The sequence below is a fragment of the Cyprinodon tularosa genome, unplaced genomic scaffold, assembly GCF_016077235.1.
Source record: "Cyprinodon tularosa strain WSP-4 unplaced genomic scaffold, ASM1607723v1 ctg613, whole genome shotgun sequence".
Taxonomy (NCBI): domain Eukaryota; kingdom Metazoa; phylum Chordata; class Actinopteri; order Cyprinodontiformes; family Cyprinodontidae; genus Cyprinodon; species Cyprinodon tularosa.
The window spans coordinates 111,644-130,872 of record NW_024039356.1 but is presented as its reverse complement, the minus strand read 5'-3'; the positions used below and the strand labels follow the sequence as shown (position 1 = coordinate 130,872).

Here is a 19,229-nt window from a genome sequence, read left to right as displayed (position 1 = left end):
GTCTGTCTGGTTGCTGTTTTTATTCTGCAATACAATAAACCTTTGTGGAAAGATTGATACAAATTAACTGCAAAAAATGTAAATTTGTGATTCCTAGATTTTTTAAATTCTGTCACAATTAGATCAGGTATTTGGTTCAGATTTCTATTCTTTGTTTGTAGAGAAATTTACAAAATATTTTTAAATATTTATTTTCCCGGCTGGCTTTATATTTGAATACTACAATAAAAACTGTGTAAATCCAAAAATGTGGTTTTAAATAATAATCTCTCTAATACCTGCTCTTAGTTCTTTTAACTTTTATTTTAATGTGATAAATGAGCCACATGAGGCTGAAACTGATCCCATGGTCTTTAGCTTAAACTAAAGTTTAAAGGTTTTCCATCAGGTCAGAGGGATCAGTATGCAGAGGGTTCAAAGGTACAGCTTCTTAACCATGAATTATTGACAGTGGCAAAAGCTGGAGAAAAGGTGAGATAATAGTGATGTTAATTATTAGTTAAAGTCTTTAAAAGTGTGTAATGAATAACAGCAAGTTTTCATTAAGATTCAGGTTCGCTCACAGAAAACAGACAAATGGTTTCAGACGTCATCTCTGAAACGGTCCAACAGATCAGTGGGTGAAGATTCAGATACAGTGGAAGGTTACAACCATTAAAATAGGGTCATGTTAAAGGGAAACACCGTTTTTTATTTTTTGACATTGGGCCCTTGGTTTTAAGTTATTACATCATGTTCTACTCACCCATATGATTTTCTTTGTCATTTGGAGCTGTTCTTAAGATATTCTGTTATATCCAAGTAACGTCTTCCTATGGGCAACGACTTGAAGGCACAAACTAAACTGTTCATCATTTATACTTTATGGTACGCCACCATTCATAACATGTAGGCCAATCACTGTCCCCCAGACATCCACGGTTATATTTTTATATTAATATCTTTCAAAAACAAAGCGCAGTGTGTATGACATCATCCGCGCGCCAGCTACCGTTCATTCATCCTGTCCGCTGAACTGCTGCATGGGGACGGTGATTTGCCTACATGGACGAGGTCTTGGTGTTTACCTCTCATTGAGAGTCAATGGTGGTGATTACTCCCAACACGATGCTGCACAGACTCTTTAAGTTGTGACAGCTCTGCTGCTGGAACACATGATAACGGTCTGACCTCTGAATGACTGTCATACACCATTTCCTTTGTGACTGGGATCATGCCTCTTGAAGGAAAATTACAGCTGGACAAATAAAAATATTTCAAATTAACAAATTTGCCACTACCTGAGGACCCCCCAACAGAGTCTGCCAAGTTCGGACGCTCTGACATTTAAAAGCTTTGAGTTATTTGGAGTGCCCGAACACCACAACTGGTTTTCATCCCTAACCCTACCCTACACCTACCCTCACCCTACCACTAACCCTACCCTCACCCTACCCCTAACCCTACCCTCACCCTACCACTAACCCTAACCCTTTTACATGCCAGACTGGCGGGGGTCGACTTAGCCCATTCCCGGGCGGTTTACCCTGACTCACTTCCTCCATTTACCTTTAAAATAAAATTTATATGCTTATTTATAGACATTTCCCTCTTCCCACCTCCCTTCCCTCAGTCCATACTGACCGCTGCCCTAACCCTGACCGCTGACCTAACCCTAACCCTGACCGCTACCCTAACCCTAAAACCAACCATGACCGTTTCCCGGACCCTAAAACCAACCCTGACCAGAACCTTGACCCTAACTATAATTCTACAAATTGGTTTGACTATGGATCTGAGAGATACCAACAAACGTGCGTCGGCCCGTGCAATGCCTTTGACCCCCTAACCAACTGCTCTAGTTGTCGGACTGAGTGGGGGGGGTCATCGAGAGAGTGTCTAACGCCTACCCTCACCCTACCACTAACCCTACCCTCACCCTACACCTACCCTCACCCTACCACTAACCCTACCCTCACCCTACACCTAACCCTACCCTCACCCTACCACTAACCCTACCCTCACCCTACCAGTAACCCTACCCTCACCCTACCATTAACCCTACCACTAACCCTACCCTCACTTTACCCCTAACCCTACCCTCACCCTACCAGTAACCCTACCCTCACCCTACCATTAACCCTACCCTCATCCTACCACTAACCCTAGCGCTAACCCAACACGTGTTTCCTAGCTGTCAAGACAACCAGCTTTCAACTTCAGACAGACGAAATCTGCTGTGAATCCACGAATGTGTCGTTACAGAACAGTTTTAACATTTTGGACCCATACGTTAGCCGGTCCCTAGACTGCGGTACTGTGTGCTCCTTCTAAGAAAGATGCAACAAGCTTAAATGGTAATGATGTAAGCAGACCAACCTGCAGATGTCATGCCTGTGAGACGAATCAGCTGCTGGAAAACTGAGATGCTTCCCCCTTTGTCCTGCGGTCAGAGCTACTGACTGCAGTGTTTTGATGCGCGCCTAACCGCTGCAGCGAAGGTGAGAAGACGGCGCCTCCGCCTGGCTAACCAGTTTTGTGCGGATGTCCCCTCCGAGGAGTCAGTGTTGCAGTGTTTGTTGCGGTTGAATCACGGAGGGACGCCCCACCATCACCATAAGTGAGGATCATAGACCCTTTTAAACCGTGTGCAACCACATACTAGCGGCAGCCATTTCCTGAGTCTCATTAGTTTCATTAGCTAAATTACGCTCACATTGTAGTCCAAGCCTCCCCCTTTGGTCACCTGATAAGGTCCACCATTTTGGTGACCCACCACCCCAGTATTTCACCAGCTTGTTGCTCTACCCCCCTTGACTGCATGGTAGGGGGCCCGCCATCATGTTTTCTTTTGTTGACTTTGGATCGTAGGAGCCTTCCTCCTTTATAATAATAATAATAATAATAATAATAATACATTTTATTTCAAGCGCCTTTCAAAACACTCAAGGTCACTGTACATATAAAAACAATAAATGGTAAAAAGCAGTCGTCATAATTAAAAGAAACAACACAAATTACACAGAGGAAAGTAATATAAAATCATAATGAAAAGGCAATCTTGAACATGTGGGTTTTGAGTTTGGATTTGAATACGGGTAAAGACTCGGTTTTGGAGATGTCAGAGGGGAGAGAGTTCCAGAGTGTGGGCGCAGAACGTGAAAAAGCTCTGCTCCCCATGGTTTTAAGACGGGCTGAAGGAACAACTAAGTGAGTGGTAGAAGAAGATCTAAGAGTGCGGGAGGGAGTAGAAATTTGAAGTAAATCAGAAAGGTATGGAGGGGAGAGATTGTGAATAACTTTAAAAGTAAGTAGGAGGATTTTGAACTGAATTCTATACTTCACAGGTAGCCAGTGGAGCTGCTGCAGGACTGGGGTGATGTGATGAAAAGAAGTTTTATATTACTAGGTTCAATGAATCTAGTTTTATATAACTAGGTTCAATGAATGTAGGTTTGCTGAGGTTTTAAAATTCAATATTGGAAATAAATATGTAAAAACTAACCATTGTAAGCTGAATGAATTTGCGTTGCTTTAACTCCACCTATTATTGCTCATTATATCTGCTGCTATTGGACATTAATGAATGTATTGACATTTGGCCTCCCTTGGACATTCCCTATAAGCCATCAGATGAACTCTTAGACCTCTTTTCCCCTGTTCCAAAATTATTAATTTAGTCTACCTTGTGTTTTATTTTCTAGTGGTGTGTAGTGTTTGCATAGGTGTTAGATTCCTTAATAATCCTGGATTGTTAGAAATGAAGACATCATTATTTTAACTTGTAGTAGATTGTGTTTATTGTACAGTGATTGGTTTATCACTCAGGCCAGTTTCACCCTTCTTTTGGTGACATTTAAATAAACAGACAATCTTTCTTTATTTGGTAGTTAATAGCTCAGCTGATAGGCTAGCCTAAGTCACTAAATTGGTAGGAATAACTGGATTTTAACAGCTTGTCCAGGTTTTACCCTCAGATTTTGAATGATTTTTGAATTAACTAAAGCTCCAGTTCTAGTTAATCTTATATCCATAATCTAAGGGGAAAATATCATAACAGGGGCTTTGCTTTATAGACTGTGCAAGTGTTTTTTTTTAACGTTTCATATTCTGCCCAAGTCAAATGTAGGAAATAGTTTCAATGTGTGTATAGCACAGAGACAGAATGAAAATAATCTGCTAAGATCTGCCCATCCTACCTAGTTAGTGCCTCTTTATACGCAGTCAGTGTGACATGGAGAAAAATCAAATTGGAGACTAAAAAGTCATATATAGACCCTGTGTTCAGGCGTTTATAGTAAGGATGAAGCCGATCCTGCAGCCAAGTATCAGATCATGCACCTTAGGACTGCTCAGGTAAACTGTTGTCTGACTGACAGCAGCTCAGCTTAGGTCAAGCTGGATATACTGAGTATGATCTATAAACTTGAGGAGGCCTCCTGAGGTTTTTGGGGATTTTTCAGCAGGTGTTTATTGTATTACGTTGGACCGAGTGGATTATCTTTCTCTGTATGTGAATAAAATTGTGCCGTTTGCTTATTAAAGTGCGTTGATTCTACGCTTGCTATGAATTGGTGCTTAATAGATAAATGTATTCCCTTTGTTCCATCTGTCTGGGGATCCAATGGGATGCCCGAGAGCAGAACAATTCCAGGACGGACTCATGACCTGAACTGATAAAATAATAGATTTTCAAAAATGTATTAATTGGTAGAATTATAATGCAAACAGTATCTACTTCAAAGTGATATTTGTACATCTTTAAACATAAACATGGCTCACTATTTTTATTTGGTTTCTTAGCCCAGTGATTTCCAACCACTGTGCCGTGAGAATTTTATCTAATATCACCTAATTTACCGTTGTCGGGTGTCTGTGCTTTAATTAAATTTGGCAGATAATGTAATACTCTTCTATTTCAGTTGGTGGCAGCAGAGGGTGATAAACGCCTGTAAAGACAGTAGAGTGACAGTGATGGAGACGTTTTTGAGAGGGGAAAATGCAAATGCTGTTCTGGACAAATTCTGTCCCAGATGAAGGTTCTAGTATGAGTGGAAAAGATGGTGAGCGCGATGCAATAGAGCGGAAGCTATCTCTCATTTGGATTTACTTTGACCGGGGATGCGACAGCAGAGACTCCGCTCTGCTTGGTGTTTGGTGAGAAGCTATCCAACATTAATACTGCCAGCTATTAAAGCCATTATAAATGAGATGCTTGGTCCTGACGCAGCCACAGATATAGCTAATGTGTTGAATGATGAGCTATGGGAAGATGCGACGTTTGAGATGTCGTTTATTTGCGTCTTTGTGTGAAGAAATGGGAGCAGAATATAAAATCTTATTGCTCCACATGGTGGTCCGCTGGCTGTCTTGCAGCAAGCTGCTGGCCTGTGTGTATGAGTTGCGATAGGAACTTGAAGTATTTTTGACAAACAAGGTCCGATTGCTCAAAGCTGGTTGCGAGTGATGAATGGGGATCAAAGGTGGCCGATATATTTCATTATCTGAAGGAGCTGAACCCACGGATACAAGGCCGAAATGAAAACCTGCTACAAGCACTGATAGATTGAACAGGATCTGTTTAAAGGTGCAACCTGGAGATGTTCCCGCACACAGAGAAACTCCACGATGGCTATTCTGCTGCAGTGTGTGAGGAGAAGTTGTCATCATATTTCTCTTCAGCTTTCCCAGAATGCCTTGCCTGGGTTAGGGACCCATACAGCTCAGTATCCGTTGCTGGAAGGATGCAACTTTAAAGGAGGAAGAGGAACTTATTGAACTGAAACTGGATCTAAACTTCGCTGATCTTCCTTTGGACAGTTTTCAGTTATTTGTTGCCAAGGAGTTCCCAATTCTGTCCACCAAACTATTTAGACATTGCTCCTGTTTTCCGCCACAAATCTATGTGAGCCTAGCTTCTCAAGCTTGACTAAGATAAAAACTTAAAACAGAGAGAGACTGAGGAAGAGCTTCATGAGTCTTTCTACCATTCTTGTAAGGATGTCCCTTTGGTGTTGATCTAAACAGGCCCTGGTTTCACTCCTAGGTTCTTACTGTCCTTATAGAAGCTTTAGCCTGATGCTCGTCAGACTCCCTTGTATGAAAAACACTCAATAAATCCACGAGTCCACTTCTTGATTTTAATTATTTACTTGAAAACTTAACACAACATTACAGAAAACATAATGTATCCACTAAATTAAGTCTTTTAAAGTCCAACGGAGCCTGGGAAGGGGCGAGGTCAAAAAACTATTGCGCTGCAATCTCCTTCTGATTCCCACTGAACACGCTCCCCTGGCATGAAGATCAATCACCCCCAATCAAGGGTTTTTAAATAAAGTCATATTTTACTCACACAATATCAATGAACTGTACATTAGGGATGGAACGGTTTATGAAAACCGTCCAAACCGTTCGGTTCGACTGTCTCGGTTCGGTTCGCGTGTGTTTCGTTCGGTTCATGCGCTGCTCCTTTTTCTCATAAGCGAAGTGTTTACACTCCAGAGCAGAAGGTGGCGCTACTGCGACCAAAGCCAACCACCAGTAGTAAACAGGAAGAAGAAGAAGCGAAGCAGCGTAGCCGGGTGTAGCAGGAAAAAATCAGTTGTTGTGGAGAATTGTGTGGGTATGGCGAGTGGGAAAGAATAGGAGTTGGAAGACGCGCCAGCAGCACTTTATATGTCTGCTGCATGGGACCGCTTTGCATTTAGTGTGACCTACAATGACGGCGGAAAGAAAGTTGTGGATAAAAGTGCAACAGTGTGCAAGCATTGTGCAACACGTTTTGTTTATGCTAACAGCAACATGACCAACATGTCATGCTAACCCCGAAATCCCTCCTACTCCGTCAGCGCTCCAGATCGCCTGCACAAAGCAAAGCATACATCCTCCACTGTGGCTCCCGTCCGCTCCGCTCTGAGTTCTTGGAGATGGTAGAGAGCATGCGCCAGATGATTAAATTCAAAGCAGCAAAACATGCGGAAATGATCCAGGGTTTCCGCGGATCATTAAAAATGATTGCAATTCATTTTTTTTTTTTTTATTAATTTCATAAATTTGTATGGGATTTCGGTGTAACAATCAACATATACCGAATCGTGAACCGAACCCTGGATTTTTGAACCGTTCCACCCCTACTGTACATATGTAAATGGCATTTTTAAATCCTTTTAAATCCCTTTGAATCATGAAATCACAAACAATATTTATCTTACTTAGAATTTTGCATATTTTTAAATAAAAAAAAACTATACACTAACTAAAATAAACTGCATTTAGGCTCCTACACTGAGCATAAATACATTTAGAAACTATATTATTAACTATATCTATGTTATGTTCTGTGTTAGTGTCGTTTTGATGTGCCCGAGTTTGAAAATGCAAAAAATATACTGCAGCTCCAGAAAGGTTGAAAGTCACTGGCTTGATTTGTGAGCCCAGCTGTGGATGGATGCCCTGCAAGGAACTGGATATGATTTTGAGAATCTCTCCTGGATGGATGAACAGAGCTGCCTGCTTCTTTAAGATGGTCCAGTTTTAACAGCCCTGATAAAGCTGTAGTGTCTCTGACCTGTAACATGCTTTCCTCTTGCAGACAGCCTATAAATTCCTCCAGAAGCACCCCAAGGTCCTGAGCAGCAGAATGGCCATGCTGGGCCTCTCCCTGGGCACCAGCATCACCCTGAGGATGGCTGTCTGTTCTGAAGTTACCAAGGTTTGATTTAGAACAGCTCCAGTTGGATCTCTTAGTGTCCACCTGAACCGATGCAAATCAATTTCACTTCCGGCTGATACTGGGATGGGACGTCTGGCTAGCAGGCAGAGGTTTTCACAGCTTCTTAGCTCAGATACTGGGAGCACAGATCCACTCTGCATACATTCAGGTTTCTGTCTGTTTTCATCTGATCAACATCCATCTCTAAATACGTATTTGATGTGTTGAGCAGTTCAGGTGTGCAGTGTGCATCAGTGGCAGTCACATTCAGCCCATGGATGGATTTCTGAAGGAAACGTTGGATTACTTCTTCAGGTAAGGGATCATTTCTAAAATCTGTTTAAAAAGCATAGTTTGTTTGTTTGTTCAAATGTGTCTTAATTTCAATGGCCTGCCTTCCTGTTTAAGGAACTCTGGGAAAACTCGCTTTACTAAAGATGATGAAGTGATCTGGAGAGATCTGCTGCTGCCCATCCCCTCTGACCCCTCCCTCAAAGTGGATGTGAGTAACTAAAGCCAGAAGTCTGCTGGTGGCTTTCTGCTTGTTTCTTCAACAGTTTAACTGTCGACGGATAAAAAGGCCAATGACAGCAAGGCTGTCATCTTTCACATCTTCCCGGCTGCACTGGATGTTTCTGTCCGCTGCATTGATGTGGTCTGTGAACGCGTTGATATCCTTGGTCTTTATTTTGACCCCTGTGTCATCCACCGATCTGAACCAGTGACTGGGTTTGAGTGTAGAGCTCTGCTTTCCACTTCTTCCATGTATGACTTCACCACTATGGAAGACACAGGAGAGCTGTAATATGTGGTGGTGAGGCTCAAGTTCAAGAGAGAACAGATGTAGTCAGATGGGTCGGGTTGGTCCTGTCTGGCAGAGGGTGTTCTTCAAGTAAACTCATCCTTACTGTGGAGACTGCTTCTTTGGAGGGGTGTGACATCATAGGAGACCATGGTCTCTCTGTGTCCAGTGTCAGGTTCTTTATCCTGCTGGAGAAGTCCTGTGAGTTAGCAATGAAATGCGTGTTCCCCCCTAATGACCATTAACCCCCCCAGGTGACCTCCAAGGCCAATCCAGTAGGCAGTAGGAGGTATCATAGGCTACGTTCACACTGCAGCCTGAAGTGACCCAATTCCGATTTTTTTGCCCATATGTGACCTGTATCTGATCTTTTTATGACAGTCTGAACGACACAGATCGGATTTTTTCAAATGCGACCCAGGCCACTTGGATATGTGGTCCTGAATCCGATACGTATCTGATCTTTTCAAATGCGACCTGTGTCTGTACGGCCAGGTCGCATTCATCCGACCTACACGTCATTGATACTTGACAAATGTTACTAAACGTTACTAAACTGCGTCCTACTAAGCGGAGGCGGGAAAAACTAACAACCATTGCGGAAGATAACACAGAGAGCAGTCAATGGAGAGAAAGTGAGGTTGCTGACTTAATTCATATTTGGAAAGATAGCTCGATTCAGATCAAACTCGAAGGGTCTTACCGGAACCTGGCTCCCTTTCTTTTTGATCTTCTTAAAAAGATTTTGTTCGTAATGTGCCTGCTCCTGTTGGAAAAGAAATTAAAGAATGCAATATAGGCTGCGGTATTACGAGTCATGTTTACTTCCGCAAACACTGAGGACGCTTGCTACATGTGACGTCATTGCGTCCTCGAGTGCGCATGCGGGACACTTTGTGATCTACTGTGTGAACTGAAAGCGTTCATCCATACAAGTCGCATATACTTGGAAGTGTGAATGGACACGCAAAAAAATCCGATTTCACAAAAAAATCGGAATTGAGCATTAAGGCCTGCAGTGTGAACGTAGCCATAGTCACCCCATAATTCTTTGTTCCCCCTCCAGTATATTAATATCACTGCTCCCCACCAATAGTTAGACCTGAAGAAACCTCTTGGATGGTGGAGAAACGTCTCCTAGAAAACTCTCACCTCCAGGTGTCTAAACTGGACTTTTCAAGCTACCTCATGATATCTTAAAGAAAGTTGCATACCTGCACATAGCTTGATGACTTAAACTTAGACCTGTTGAACCTTGCTTGGTCGTTGTGAAACAGCTTAAACCAGGATTGAGCCTGGCTTTATTTATTATCCTGGAATTTCTGAATTCAGCTTTTGTAAATGAAAGTAAATGAAGTAAAAATGTTTTTGTTTTTTAACGCAGGTGGGAAAACTCCAGTGTCCACTGATGCTAATTGTTGGAGAAGATGATCAGAACTGGTGCACCTATGAGTCGGCAATGGATGTGAGTCTTCCTTGAAAACAATGAATTATTGATGAACTTTTTTCTGTGAAAGAACTGCCAGATTGTTCATAGTAATAGTTAACAAATACACAGCTGATAATGTCTCTTGACTTTTAGCACTGTTCTAAAACAGTGAAAATTTGATTAAAGTCTGTGTTTGAATCTTTAAGCTTTCCCATTCGTTCCAGAGAAGAGATTACACTGAACAAACACTTTAAATAACACCATATAATGTCTATGTATTAAATAACTATTAGAAATAACATTTATTGCAGAATGCTGATATAACTCAGACAGGAGAAATGGCTCAGGTTACAGATGGCAGCTTTTACCAAGCAGGCTAACTTCTTCACCAAGTCGGCCCAGAATATCAGTTAAAGAAGCTTTTTAAACATCTCCAGCGTCAGATATGCCATTTCATTACATCAGACGTGTTTGTAAATGAGGAGACATCAGTGGCTCCAGCCATATCAAGATGATAGAATATTCTAGAGCAAGGACAACCAGAATGTACAGAGAGCTCACTGTTCAGAATAATCTCTGTCTGTCTGTGCTCCCATTTCATTCCCAATAATGAAGAAGATGACTTTTTATCCTGACAGAAGAATAGTCCTAATAAGATAAACTAGGCAGCTAAAATTAGGGTTTAGCAAGCACAGACATGATCAATAGAAAAGAATCCTAACACAAACTTGGAGTCTAAAGTAAATCATCAAAAGTTGAATTATTTCATTTCTGCCATATTCTGAAGTTTGCAGTAACTTTTCTTTATAATAAGCAGCATATTTAGGCTGTGTTTTTCCAGTTTAGAGTTTGATGATCATGTTTAAGCGTATGACCAAGGCTAGCTATAGAAGCTAACTGTAGAGGAACAAATAATGACAACATATATGTTGTCAAACTCATTATTTTGTTGCAAAAGATCTCCGCCATGATTGATTCCTGTTCCAGTCAATCAGCCCTCTATTCCTCCCAGCAGCTATTCTGCTCAGGTTGCCTCTCCTGACGCTCCTTCCATAGATGCTCAATAGAATGGAGGTCAGGGCCCCTAGGGGCCCCTTCAGTTCTGTGTTTTGGTTCCTGATCCTGTTTCAGACCCATGAGCTGCTGCTGAGACTAAGCTTTCTGACACTGCAGCACATTTCTCTCTACCATCCCTGATAATCTGGAGATTTCATTGGAGATTCAGAGATTCAGATGAAGCAAAGCAGCCCACAGCATAACACAGCCTCCTCCATGTTTCTGCTTTTCTGGATCTGCTTCATTTTTCCATCTGTGAACATAGAGCTGACAGTTATAGGCATGAAGCTCCATGTTTGTCTCCTTTGTCCAGAGGACGTTCTCCTAGAAGCTTTGTTTCAAGTTCTGCCAAAGGCGTGGAAGTGGTGTATTGGGGTTACTGGTGTCTTAGCTGTTGCATGGTGGAGTTTACCTTCCTGTTGCGGTGTTTACCTTCCTGTTACTGTCAGGTTTTTTGGAGGTTTCACGACCCAAATGCAGAGGCAGGGAGGCAAAGGCGAGTTCTTGTAGTTTTAATTGAGTTCTCACAGGTAACAGAGGCAGGAATCCAAAAATCCAATTAAAAAATGTAAAACACACCAGAACCATGGAGACATCAGGGGAAACAAGCAGAAAGAGCCAGGGAAAGACGAGTAACCAGCACTAAGGAACTGCACAGGGAGAGTATTTATGGCTGACTGAACAAAGGGAGGACTAACGAGCTGATTGGGAGCAGGTGTGAGCTGGGACAACTGGGAGGAAGCCAAGGGGAAAGGAACAAAACAAACACAATGGGTCTACAGAGGATAATTAAAGAACTCAGCACTGGTAGAAATAAATTACAGACACAGAACACAAATAAACTTAAAAATAAACCCGGGAAGAACCCTGACAGTTGCCAGCATGCGCCCTAAGAAGAATCCAGCCTTGGAGGAGTTTGAAGAGATAAGGACAGTGTTGGATTTCTTTTCTGGAAAAACATCGGACATTCGACTCCAGTGAAGGTCCATTCTGGACATGGTTGAAGAGGTGAAGGCTTTGCAGCGGCTGAATAAGAAAAAGGACAAAGTGGTCGCAGTTTTAGAAGACCGAGTGGCTGACTTGGAACATTATACCAGAATGAATGATGTGATCATCACCGGACTGCGTCTCAAGCCCCGCCCTTACGCCGGTGCAGTGTCAGGGCCCTGTCCTGCCGATGAGCCGTCTCCCGACGGGATGAAGTTCACGGATGAACAGGTGGAGGGACAGGCTCAGGAACAGGCGGAGGGACAGGTGGCCTCATTCCTCTTGCTGAAGGAGATAAAACTGGACTGTGACCCGGTGTCACCAGCGCCTTAGATCATAGAAAATCTGCAGTTGGTGTATTTATTGATCTCAAAAAAAGATTTTGACACAATAAATCATGAAACAATGATTAAAGAAGTTGGACCATTATGGCATTTGGGGAGTAGTACTACTATGGAAGAAAAGTTATCTAAGCAACAGGGAACATTTTGTGCAAATAGCTGACTGCCAGTCATCATGCTTGGACATTGCTTTTAGTGTCCCCCAGGGGTCAGTATGGGGGCCAAAATTATTTATCCTTTATGTTAATGATATCTGCAAAGTTTCTAAGATACATAAATTTGTTTTATTTGCAGACGATAGTAACATCTTTCGTACAGGTGATCATTTGGTTCAGCTTATGGCTAATATCAACCTTGAGTTATGTCGACTCAAGGTATGGTTTTATATGAACAAACTATCAGTAAATTTGGATAAAACCAATATTTGTTGTTTGGAAACTGCAAAACTAAAACAAAGGTATGTATCCTAACAGATAATGTAATAGAAGAGAGAGTTAAGGAAATTTAAGTTCTTAGGAGTAATGATAGACCATAAGATTAGCTGGAGACCTCATATAAAATATATATGAACTAAAATATCCTGAAGTATTACCATTCTAAGTAAAGCTAAAGATTTCATAATTTATGCACTTCATATTCTTCATTCCCCTTTTAAACTATGGTTAGGTCAGGGTCAGACCAGGTTTAGATCAGGGTTAGAACAGGGTTAGATCAGGGTTAAACCAGGGTTAGAATAGGGTAAGATCAGGGTTAGGTCAGGGTTGGACCAGGGTTACATCAGGGTAATATCAGGGTTAGACCAGTGATAGATCAGATTCAGACCAGGGTTAGACCAGGGTTTGACTATGGTTAGGTCAGGGTCAGACCAGGTTTAGATCAGGGTTAGATCAGGGTTAGGTCAGGGTTGGACCAGGGTTACATCAGGGTAATATCAGGGTTAGACCAGTGATAGATCAGATTCAGACCAGGGTTAGACCAGGGTTTGACTATGGTTAGGTCAGGGTCAGACCAGGTTTAGATCAGGGTTAGATCAGGGTTAGATCAGGGTAAGATCAAGGTTAGGTCAGGGTCAGACAAGGGTTAGGTCAGGGTTGGACCACGGTTACACTATGGTTAAACCAGGGTTAGATCAGGGTTAGACTATAGTTAGATCAGGGTTAGACCAGGTTTATATCACCGTTAGACCAGGGTTAGATCAGGTTAAGACCACGGTTAGATCAGGGTTAGACTAGGTTTATATCAGGGTTAGACCAGGAAAGTCAAAGTCCTCACAGGGATAGTATTACATTGTGTGTTTATTTTTTCCTTAGGGTACCAATACTAATGTGTGTGGCAACATATGTCTGAATGCATGAGGTCAAACATGCCTACATGGATTCAGATGCTTATTTTTGAGGCCCTGAAGGTGATTTATCCTTCCGGATCCATTTTAAGGGTTATAATATTGGATGCTTTTGAAGCCATCTTAATCCTAGGACCAACCCCTGGACAGGAGAAACCTGGATTACAAAGATCTACTTTTAGAAGCACATTTGAATGGATCTGTCCCATAAACTAGTAAACACGCTTATAAAAGCAGTCTTTGTTGTTCTGTAGTTAGAAGAAGGCAGCCGTTAGCAGCTAAACTGTGTTTGACCTTAAGTCCACAGTTCATGGTGGACAAACATATTTGCTGCTGAGGTGAGGGAGCAATAAAGAGGGATACATTGACTGTACTATCAGTTCATCCTTCCACTGGTTCAGCTGGGTTCCATCTGGGAGACGCTGCTCCTGCTGGACTTTGCTTGGTGACCTGCTGGTGTAATCTCGACAAGGTAAATGTCTTTTATCAAAAAGAACGCTTGAAACAGAATTAGTGCTTCTAATGGTGCCTTTTATGTGTTTTTGTCAATGATTGCTGTGTTAAAGTTCAGCACTTGTTATGACAGAGAAATTCTGCTGCATTCTGTCTCTATTCTCCCACTCTGCAGAATCTGTTAGTTCAATCTCTAACGTTCTGTTCTCTCTGCTTTTTCTCATAGTAGCTTCATCTGGTCTGTTCCTGTTTGGCTGTGACTCCATCCTGGAGAGAAATATCAGCTGTGCTTCTGCCATCAACTCCTTTGTTTCTAGATGTTGGAGATCGGCCTGTTTTTCAGTGTAGTCCTGTTTCTCTGACTGTGACTAACTGGATGTGCTCTCTTCATCCTCTAACATGGGAGCTGGCTCGGAGCTCGTCTGCCTGGCTGTGTGTTTCCTGGACGGGGCCGCCTGTGGAGCTGGTTGACAGTTGCCTTTTGTATCTATGCTTCTTTTTCTATGTCTGCTTCTGTCTCCTTTAGGTTAGAAATATTGAGTTATATTTAAAATTAATTGAAAATTCCTAAAACTTAACCAATTTCAATAAATGAATACATATTTAAAGCAGACGAGGGGACTGTGATCATTGGCCTTTCACTGCATAATAATTATTATGACCAGCTTTCATTAGCCAGAATCACATCAATGCCATTCAATTTTCAAAGGATTTACTTAAAAAAGGGTGTTTTAAAAAAGACCTCTGTGTCATGAAAATAAGCACAGCCATCCACCTCTTTATCTAGGCCAGTGGTTCTCAAACTTTTTCTGTCATTCCCCACTTTGGACAAGGGGGAATTTTCAAGCCCCGCCTGTCCCCATCGCCCCAACACAATGCTAATGAAATATTCAACAATCTTAAAATGTTCCAATTTTATTGAAGTAACAAGTAGTATCTAAATACAAATCTACATCAAATAACAGCAAGCTCAAAAATAAAGAAAATAAAAATGCAGCTGTGTCAAAATTTGTATCAAGCTCAAAGATAGAAAAAATTAAAGTGCCACTCTGCAATCTGTTAATAAAAGAAAAGAAGTGAAATCCATCTGGCAAGACAGTTTATCCCTGCATTAGTGGCTGCAATGAGCCTGTTTTGCATTGCAGTTTCTCAAAACGGGGTTGCAGGCTTGATACTGCCACTCTCAAGTCATGCTCAATGTTCTGCTGAGATCTGTATTTTGTTTTCATTGAAGCAGCAGCTGAAAAGCCCATCTCACAGAGATATGATGTGGCAAAGGGAAGAAGAATGCACACAGCTCTCTGCCCGATGAGTGGATACTCGCTCTCCACTCCTAACCAGAAACATGAACATGTGGCTGTGTGAATCAAACGCCGTTATTTATTTAAGATAAAATATTTCAAATTCAGTTATTTATGATCAACCTGCGCCGTCAATCCCGGCGCATGTGCGCTTTATTTGCAGTCTGGACGTAAAAGTTAAACATGCTGTGTCTCTGCTCTGACTGCAGCGCTGATAGGGACTCCTGCAATAGCGGGGGAGAACGGGGTTGGGACGGGGGAGGCGCCCCACGGCAGCACCTGCCGCTGGAGGACAAGAAAAGGAACGATACGTGCTTTCACGTAAGAGTCTCCAAAAGGCGCTAGATTTGTTTTTTTGAAAAAGAGTCGCTGGAGGGGTCTGAAATATAGCGACAAAGTCGCTGAGTTGGCAACACTGGGGCGCGAAAGTTTATTCTGTTACAAATAATATGCCGACGTCACGTCAATCATTATTTTGGCACTTCAGTTCCAGGGGAAATTTTTCTCATATCTAATGTTCTTTTAATTAGACTGCATGTAGGCTAGTAATGATTACTTTGTGGGTTTGATTGGTCTAAAAAGCGGCAACATACAGCTATAAGGACAGTTTGCTCTCACACATTCTACATTTATAGTCACACACACACACACACACACACACACCGGAACTTGGCGCGCCCCACCTGTCACGTCTCAATTCCCCACCAGTGGGTCGCGCCACACACTTTGAGAACCGCGGATCTAGGCTAAACACATCATCTCAGGTCACTTCACAGAGACGAGTCAACCAGATCATCCAGTCAGTTTGGTTTGATTTTCTAAGAAAGAACAGCTTTGACTTATTGACTCAACAAAAATCCCTCACACCTAACATGCATGCAACAACAGTGGAGAGGAAAAACTCAGCTGAACCCTTAGCTATGTCTTGGAGAGAAAGGACAACAGACCTAAAAACAGGCCGACCTCCAACATCTATAAACAAAGGTGTTGATGGCAGCAGCACAGCTGATATTTCTCTCCAGGATGGAGTCACAGCCAAACAGGAACAGACCAGATGAAGCTACTAGGAGAAAAAGCAGAGAGAGCAGAACGTTAGAGATTGAACTAACAGATTCTGCAGAGTGGGAGAATAGAGATAGAAAAAAGGCAAGGCAGGGCAACTTAGTACATGGATGATTCAAAGTGCTTCACATTACTTAAACAATTAAATAGAAGAAAAATAAAGCAGAATAAAAGCAAATAAAGATAAAAGAAGGTAGTAAAGCAAAACAGTTGGACCACAACCTCAAACTAATGATTCCTCAGTTAACAGTTTATCTCTAACAGCTGAAAGCGGCTTTAAACTAATGGCTTTTTAAATTTGACTTCTTAGAGTTTCTAAAAGTAGAATGGGAGGCAGATCTTTTAGTTATCAGGCTCCTCTCCTGTGGAACCAACTACCAGTTTTAGTCTGTGAGGCAGACACCCTGTCTACTTTTAAGGCTAGGCTTAAAACTTTCCTTTTTGATAAAGCTTATATTTAGAGTGGCTCAGGTTATCCTGAGCTATCTCTATAGTTATGCTGCTATAGGCTTAGACTGCTGGAGGACATAGAGACCCCTATTTCATCATTCCACTTCATTCTATCTCTATAGTTATGCTGCTGTAGGCTTAGACTGTTTTTCTAGATCCTGCTTGGACATTAGTCCTTTAATCCTGCCTGACTGTTTTCTGGAGAGTGGAGCTGGTTGACAGTTGCCTTTTTTGGGCAATTCTATAAAGCCTGGAGCCCTACATTACTCCAGACATTTTGAATTGAGAAAGCTTTCTTGATAGTATGGGAAACGTCTTCAAATTTGAAAAAAAAAAAGTTTGTTTTAAACTTTTTTTTTTTATGACAGTGGCCTTTTTATTTATGCTTCTTTTTCTATGTCTGCTTCTGTCTCCTCGAACCCCAGTCGGCCTCAGCAGATGGCCGCTCACACTGAGCCTGGTTCTGCTGGAGGAATCAATTTAGCATCAATCCATCTTCCCAAAGTAGCATGTAGGGAACCGTGCAGAGAAGAACTCTCCTTCAGGGTTCCTCTATCTGCTGGGAGAAACCAGACCTGACCTTCTGCAATGGTTGACTGGAGGTTTGTGAAGATGGAGAGAAATCTTTACTCAAGAAGGTCTTTCTATGCAGGAGAGAAACAGACTAACCAGCTCATCATAAAGGACTGATGTCCAGGATTCAGGACCAGTAAAGCTCAGCCAGAGACGACACGGGGTGGATCATCGTCAGAAATACTTTATTAATCCCAGTGGATATAAATAACTTAGGCAGCGGCCGATGCTTCCCTCCAGAAGGGGTCACAGGTTAACAGAACCAGGACGGGTGGAGCTACTGGAGAAAAAAGAAAGTAGAGAAGCTGAAGTTAATGCACCAAAACCTGCAGACAGTAAAACTTTTCCTGTTCAGACTTCAACTGCTGATAAGCATTCAGTCTGAGCTACAGGCTAACGAGAAGGGAAACAGTTTGAGCTCTGAAAGGAGGCTAACCTAAAGGAAAAAAAAAATCAATAAAATTCAGGGCCTGAATGACGGTGAAACAGAAACTCATTGGCCTTAAAAAAAAAAAAAAAAAAACTTAATTAAAACCATATTCTACATTACTTCTTGTTAGCAGATGTTGAGTGAATAAAGGTTTGTGGTTGGATTCGGTATCTGGGTGTGAATACTTATGCTAGGTGTGTCTCTGCTGGTGTTACTGGTATCCATCCACCTTTCCTTGCTGGTAACCGTCTGAATGACTGGGAATGTTCTGTTTTCCAGATGAAGGCGATGATGGAGCGAGCAGGGAACAGCCATCTACTGACCCTCCTGTCGTATCCTAACGCAGGTCACCTGATCGAGCCACCGTACACGCCGCACGTACGAGCCAGTGTGTTCAGAGATGTTCAGTCACGCCAAAAGCGTAGGTCTTCCTCTGGTCTTTAAAGCTCCTACTGTGACTCTGCTGCCGCTCTGATAACCGCCTGCTGTTTGCAGTGATGGCTCTGTGGGGGGGGCAGACCCTGGAACATTCCCGGGCCCAGGAGGACGCCTGGAGGAAACTCTTGGTGTTTCTGAGGACCAACCTGTATGGAGGCGTAAAGCCTGGAGCTTCATCGCTTTCCAACCTTTAAATATTGGCTGTTGGTTTGGAAGCAGAGGCCAGATCCTCAGTTCTCTGCTAAATCATGGGAATCACATTAAAATAAACAGGAAACAAGCTTTGGACTAATAAATACTCTGTTGAAATTAATACAGTGTGGACTGATTCATTTACTGTGGATGATGAACCGACTGAAAGCAGCAGTGCTGCCGGCTGGACTAAGTCTGGGTTTGCTGCCACTTCGGTTCACAGCTGCTGCAGCGAACTTCACCCTGAGTAGAGCTGCCTAACTGACTGCTGCCCAGTCCAATCAGTCACACTATGAAGTCAGCACACAGAGGAAGTTCACCATAGGAGGGAGGTCACAAGTGTATTGAATCTTAAGAATTGGGACAGCACTTGTAACAGAGGGGGGTGATGGCCTAGTGGTCAGAGCAGTGCACTGTGCTCTAAGAAGGTTGCAAGTACTCTGTTCGATCCCCTCAGCCTCCACTCTGGGGCCCTGAGCAAGACCCTTAACCCCACACTGCTCCCCAGGTGCCATACAGCCCACTGCTCCCCAAGGGGATGGGTTAAATGCAGAGGTTCATTTCTCCAATGTGAGATCAATAGTTGTGCTAACTACAGGCTTACCTCCCGCCATAAAAACAGCTTCCCCTCTGCCATAAGACTCATGAACACCTAACTATATGTCAGACTCTATAACCTG

The 19,229-nt window shown here is 42.5% G+C and overlaps 1 protein-coding gene across 1 annotated transcript in view; it reads left to right on the top strand.

The window, feature by feature from the left end:
- The window catches only part of LOC119798200 (peroxisomal succinyl-coenzyme A thioesterase-like), a 36,609-nt gene extending 17,939 nt beyond the window's left edge, over nucleotides 1-18,670 (top strand). The window contains exons 6-11 of the mRNA XM_038307551.1: nucleotides 7,574-7,693; nucleotides 7,926-8,008; nucleotides 8,102-8,195; nucleotides 9,880-9,960; nucleotides 18,199-18,340; nucleotides 18,415-18,670. Coding sequence (XP_038163479.1) covers nucleotides 7,574-7,693; nucleotides 7,926-8,008; nucleotides 8,102-8,195; nucleotides 9,880-9,960; nucleotides 18,199-18,340; nucleotides 18,415-18,551 — 657 coding nt within the window. The 3' untranslated portion in view covers nucleotides 18,552-18,670. The remainder of the gene's footprint in view (nucleotides 1-7,573; nucleotides 7,694-7,925; nucleotides 8,009-8,101; nucleotides 8,196-9,879; nucleotides 9,961-18,198; nucleotides 18,341-18,414) is intronic.
- Nucleotides 18,671-19,229: the final 559 nt, after the last annotated feature.